Source organism: Falco rusticolus, chromosome 17, assembly GCF_015220075.1.
Source record: "Falco rusticolus isolate bFalRus1 chromosome 17, bFalRus1.pri, whole genome shotgun sequence".
NCBI lineage: Eukaryota > Metazoa > Chordata > Aves > Falconiformes > Falconidae > Falco > Falco rusticolus.
In genome coordinates, this window is record NC_051203.1 from 3,976,194 (window position 1) to 3,982,193 (window position 6,000).

Below are 6,000 nucleotides of genomic sequence, written 5' to 3' on the forward strand. Positions count from 1 at the left end.
CTTGTCCTGTGCATTCACACTAAACACTGAATTTATCCAGGATCTTACTGTGGTCACTAGTGCAGCAAACACAGCTCTGAATTTCTGTTCCCAGCTACATAAACTTTCCATTTTTGCAGGCCAGCTGGTGCTCCAGCATCATGGGGGGGTACTTGGCCCACGCTCATCTTCTCATGAGTGTCTGTCATCCAGCTCGCGTGTGTGTGCCGGTCCGTGTGTGCATGCAAGAGCTGGCTTGTTTGTTTCTAGCTGGGATGTGCTGAGCCTGTGCCAGGGGGATGCCACATTGCTGCCCTATGTGGTGTAGCACCATCTTTCTGAGCCAGATGGAGAGCGGACTCAGAAGGGCATCCCTCACGAGAGGGGAACCCTGGAACATCTTGCAGGTAAAATCTCCAGGGTTCCAGGCATGAAACTCTTCTTTGAGTAACTTGTCTGGTTGTGTGAGTGCTGTTTGTGCTGAGACCAAAGATCTCTAGGAGGCTCTCACTGGCTGTGCTGGTTGGCGACTTCCCTCCTAGCCTGTCCATGTACCAGACCGAGGTGGACAGTTTAACCTGGCTCATCTCACCAGGAACAGGGGTATCGTCTCCATTCACCCACCAGATCTGCAGTCCATTCGCAAAGAAGTGGCAGAACACACACCTATCTTTATTCGCCTCATCAGCTTGCAAGGGGATTATCCACATCATTCTCCCTCCAGCAGCTCTGCATTCTCTCCACTCCCTCAGCCGGCAGCTGAATGGTGGGGAGGCTCTCCAGGGTGTAGCATAGGGATGCTATGGAGGAGCACCCCTTTGGTGGGATCTGTGGCTCTCCTCCCCTTCTTGCCCCAGCTTCAGTCCACAGGGATGCCATGGGAGGTGGGGACTGGGTTCCTCAGGTATTGGGAGCAGGTGAAGGTAGCTTGTGAGTAGCAATGCTGCTTCCACAGGGCAGGAGACAGAGCAGGACAACTGGCAGTGTTTGGGGGAGGTGTTACTGACTTCCCTGCTGCACCCACCATTGCTGAACAGTCTCACAGTGGTCTGGAGGTATTTGCTTTGGAGAGAGGGTGAGCAGATCTGGTCCCAGACGAACCCTGCTTAACACAGCAAAGACTTCTGTTGCTTTCATAAAGCACCCACGAGCTTGTGCAAGATGCTTGGTCCCTGCTGACAACTTCTGTCAGTAGCTTCCCCCTCTATAAAGGGAAGAGACGGCCCAGTTCCCAGGTGGCTGGGAAGGTGCCACAAGCCAGGAGGGTGCTGGTTGTGACCTGCTGCAGCAGGATGGGGGGATCTCTAGAAGGAGGCAACTTGCTGGCTCTGGCCCGCAAGAGTCAGCGGGGAGAGCATCACTGTAAGACAGCAGAGCAACCAGAGGGATGCTTTGGAGGGCATTGTGTGGGGGATAGCAGTAAAAGGCAAAGGTGTATGATTTCTCCTGGTCCTCTACGACTTGGGAGACCTTCAGCTGCCCTGTTTGCTGTTTCTGCTTTAAAAGCCCACGCACTGCATCGCTCTCCTTCAGTTTATGCCTTCTGATATCTTTTGAGTGATTGTAGCCCAGAGTCATCTCCAAGAGCTGGAGCACTCTGCTGCACCCAAGGTGCACATGTTGGTTGTCTCACGCATGCCAGCGTCTGCCCTGGGGTGGAGAGGTCTGCTGCAGCCCCTGGCACTGCCACCTCCTTGCGCCTTCGTTCGCTGGATCTGACACTTGTCACCCACCCAACCGAGTAACTGCAACTGGGCTGCGAGGCGGGGTGAGAGCTGGAAGAGTTCGAGGCTGGATTTCGAGAGGAATTGGAGGGAGCAGTGAATCTGCTGCTAGCCACCATCCGGGCTTGTTTTCAGACTTCTCCCTTCGAGTGCAATGGAGGGAGCAGAGCCATACCCTGGTTGTCCAAACTGGGCTCTGGATCTCCTGCTTGTAATATGTTGAGCCTGGCTTTCGGCAGTGCTGACAGCCTATGGGTTTCACAGGATTAGTGCGTGGCCAGGCTTTCTAGCAAAAGTTTGAGATTGTTTTGGTTGTTTTTTTGTGCAGAGCATCCAAAACAATAGCTACCTTTGGAAACCGCTGTGTTGTCTCCAGTATGTTGGTGTAGGGAAGGATCCAGAGCTCCAGCCCCGGATCCAGGCAGCAGCCATGTGGGGGAAACTCGCACAGATCTGGCTTCCTTCTTGCATGTTTAGCTGGGTCTGGTTTTACTGGTCATGGCATCCACTTGGACCTCCTGCTTCACAAGGGCTTGAAAAGTTTGTGACAACATTTTAAAGCCCATTCCTTTCTATAGGTCTAGAAATGAGCTAGAACAAACACACACATCACTCCCACAGTAGAGTTTTTTGCCTTGAAGTGAACCTGCTGTTTGTCTAACCCACCTCTTTTTTGAGTTGTAGTTCCACTTTTTTGTCCTCGTTTATATACACAGATACGCGTGCGCACACATAATGACAACTAATGCATTTTGGCTTCCGTTCATTTGAAGTGATCTGTTATTTTGAGTTTTTTTGTGTCTTTTCTTGCAGCTTCTGAAGTTGCCCCATAGTCGGTTGATTCCCCATCACACTCCTAGTGCCTGAGTCTGATCCATGTTGGCCCTCCTAGTTCACCATAGATCTCTCATTTTGACTTAGCTGTCTGTTCAGTGGTGGTGACTTGTTGTTGTTGTTGTTGTGCTTTTTGGTTTATTGTGTCTGTATTATTTATTTTTACTTTCTCCTGGGAGCTCTGGCCTCTCATAGCTGTTACTAACCCCTCTTTTATTTATCCCCCATGCTGCTCGCCTCCCGGCAGATCAAAGTGGTGAATGCGTTCCGTAGCTCCTTGTACGAAGGCCTCGAGAAACCCGAATCCAGAAGCTCCATCCATAACTTCATGACTCACCCAGAGTTCATCCTGGAGGAAGACGAGCCTCGAACACCATTCCTTGACGGCGCTGAAGACGACCCTGAGACTGATGGACTCAAAAAGCGAGGTGGGGGTAGCCTGGGTGGATCTACATCCCTCAACAGAAATAACAATGCAGTGGACAGCGATCAAGCTGAGGTCACCGTCCCGGAGCCCGAAAGCCCCTTACACAGCTTGGAGACATCAGTTTGACCTTAGAACTTCGAACCCCCCCTCCTCCTCCACCTTTGCCCCTCGCCCTGTGTGATATTGGCACCAGTAACTGATCACACACTGCGGTCACTTCGTGTCAAACTGCTCATACGTATATCATTTTGGTGTTTTGTTTTGGGGTTTGTTTTTTTGTTTTTTTGTTGTTTTTACCATTATTTAGCAGTGGGAACCAGAGTACCACGATGCTGGGTGTCGGGAGAGAGGCTAAGCCAAAATTGTGCATCTCCATCCCTAATTTTCAGTGGTACTCACCCAAGTGAAGCAGCCAGGTTATCTCCTCTCCAAGAGTTGGGCTCCATGCGTCTGTTGGAGGTTTTCACTTTGAAAAATGCATGTTCAAAGAAAGTTCAAATTGTAGTCTTACATGCACGCTCTCAGCCTGAGGGCTGGGATGCACTTGTGACTTTTTTTTTTTTTCTTTTCCACTTGTGGTTTTTAGAGTTTTATTCTAATGTTGGGGTTTGTTCTTTGCTTGTGGGATTTGCCCCCAGTAACTTCACAGTGGGAAGTGGGGGAGTTAGCACTCTAGTGCGAAAATTTAAAAATAAACAAAAAAAAAAAACCCCAGCCAGGGGGAAGGTGTTTACTCACAGGTTGATAGATACAGGGATGTACACCAGTCTTCCACCTTGAAAAATGGTACCTAGCCTTTACAGTTCCTCCTCTGTGTGCGCACACACACTTTTCTCTCTCTGTTTCCAAAGCAGCAATTGGTAGACAAGGAACGAAGGTGACTTGGCTGTAGCCTTGCTGGATGTAGGATTCTGATTTTTCTACAAAGTAAGGTGGCGGTGAACTGGCAGTGGAAGGGTGGTGAAGAAAAACTCCGTGGCTGTGAGAAACAGGGCTCCTTCCTGGGGAGTCTTGAGTTGCATCTCTTCTGCTCTTGAACAGCTGTGAAACTTTTGGCAAGAGCCTTACAAAGTTTTAACAGCTCCTGCCATCAAGAGCAGAGGGATTTTTGCCCGTGCTGGCTTGTCTGTGCTGTTGGGTTAAATAATCCATCAGCCTTGAGTACAAGCTCCAGTTAACTGCTGAGGAACCCCAGAGGATGCTCTAGCCGTGCCCACCAGATCTGTACATCGCTGCCAAAGCGTTAGCAGGCTCAACAGAGAACAAGCATGGGGTTATGGAGAGTACAGTGGGTCAGCTCCTAGATCCTGGAAGGGATGAGTCGGGTTGTCTCTGTAGCCTGTGGGAAGAAGGCTCTATGGCCGATGGGAGAACTTTTGATTTCCGTAGCACTTCTGTAGCCGGTTTGCCAGCGGAGGCAATTCCTTGCAGAGGTAGCAGGTTGCTTGGTTTGCTGCAGGTCTTCCAGAGAAGGTGCCGCATGGAGGCTTTGCCTCACTTGCTACTTTTTTGGAAGGTCATCTCTTCACCTTGTCTTCTGCCTCACCTCTGTCTCTTGTAACCATTCAGTGAGAGTCCCATTTTGTCAGAGCAGAAGCCCCAGGTGTCCTGGGCAAGTTGGCTCTGAACTGAGCCTCTTGTGAAGCTGTGAGACTGAGCGGGAGGCAGGAGTTTGCTTTGCTTGGGCTTAGTTTCTTCCCTGTGGGCTCTTGCTGGTGGCCCCCTGGTTACTGGCCCCAGGCAGGCAGGGCTGGAGGAAGCTCTGCTGCCTTCTCTCCTTCATTCTGTTCGGCTTGGTTGGAAGCAGAGAGAACCTGGTTGTAACTGGCTGTACAATGTCATCATCTTTGCCCAGCTTCCATCCCCGGAAGCAGAGAGGTTTTTAGCGAGAGGGTGGGCTGGCTGGTTTCTTCTTTTCTTTCCTTTTAAGAACGCACAGCAGAATCTCCCGTGCCTTCTCCAAGCACTGCCTGCAGCACCACCTGCCACGTGAGGCCCCAGTACTTTGCCAAGAAATAAGTGTTCCTTAAACGACAACACAAACCAAGTGTCTTTGTTTTGTTTCCAGCCCAGAACCAACTCGTCCCTTCCTTGGGGTGGGAGGAGGGAAGGACGAGGTTGCCCCATTCCTGCCCCAGGTAGCTGAGGAAAGGTCCTGCTCCCAGGTCTCCTGCCTCGGTGCTGGCAAAGGGGGTGAAGGCTGGGCTCCGTACACTGCCAAAAGCAAGAAGAAATTGCCACCACTGCCCATCTCAATTGCAAATTTAGTGTCAAACCCCTTCCCCCCCCCCCCTCCACCCTGCACAGATAAACCCATCGCTACCCTCCCCATTCCTTCTTCACGCGAGCTGAAAAAATAACTTGGGCAGGACCGGGGGGTGTGTGGGGGATGTTTTCCTCGGTTATACACAAGTGGGGTGACAGGAAAGACAACAGGGGTGGTTGTGGGGTTTGGTTCTGTACTAAAGGTGACATTGCTTAAAAGATCACTTTTTCTATTTTAAATACTTGCAAAAAAAAAAAAAAAAGGATGAAAATATGGTGTTCTTATAAACTTACATAAATATTTATTAAATACTTTGGGGGGACACACACCGATTTTTCTTTTGATATTTTTTTAATACCTCAGACCTGTTTTAAAAGAAAAAAAAAAAAAAAAAAGACTTAAACCAACAAAAAGCCAACTTTGGAGGCTCTCAAAGTCACTCCCAGAAATCCGTGACTGGCAGGTTGCCACAAGGGTCTGGTTGTTCTTTAGTTGATATATTTTTGTTGTTCTAGTTTCCATATTAGGAGGGGGAGAAATAATTATATATAAATATTATGCAAAAAATATAGTTTTCTTTAGATCAGAAACTGATATTTTTACGTCAGCCATATGTATTTTGTTTAAAGAAAAAAAAATAAATAAATCTTGAGTCCCGCGTCTGCCACGGCGCGTGACTGTGTGACAGCAGTTCAAAGTGACAGATAATTAATTCAGTGTATCAGCGATCGGATGCCAGTCAGCTTCCTTTTCTCTGAGCAGCCATCTTT

The 6,000-nt window shown here is 49.2% G+C and overlaps 1 protein-coding gene across 5 annotated transcripts in view; it reads left to right on the forward strand.

Moving 5' to 3' along the window:
- Positions 1-5,520, forward strand: part of ATP2B4 (ATPase plasma membrane Ca2+ transporting 4) — a 50,763-nt gene extending 45,243 nt beyond the window's left edge. For 3 of the 5 annotated variants that reach the window (XM_037410426.1, XM_037410428.1, XM_037410423.1), the window contains one exon: positions 2,785-5,520. In XM_037410426.1, the coding sequence (XP_037266323.1) occupies positions 2,785-2,810 (26 nt within the window). In that variant the 3' untranslated portion in view covers positions 2,811-5,520. The remainder of the gene's footprint in view (positions 1-2,784) is intronic. The other 2 variants (XM_037410424.1, XM_037410425.1) reach the window with 1 other exon arrangement.
- Positions 5,521-6,000: the final 480 nt, after the last annotated feature.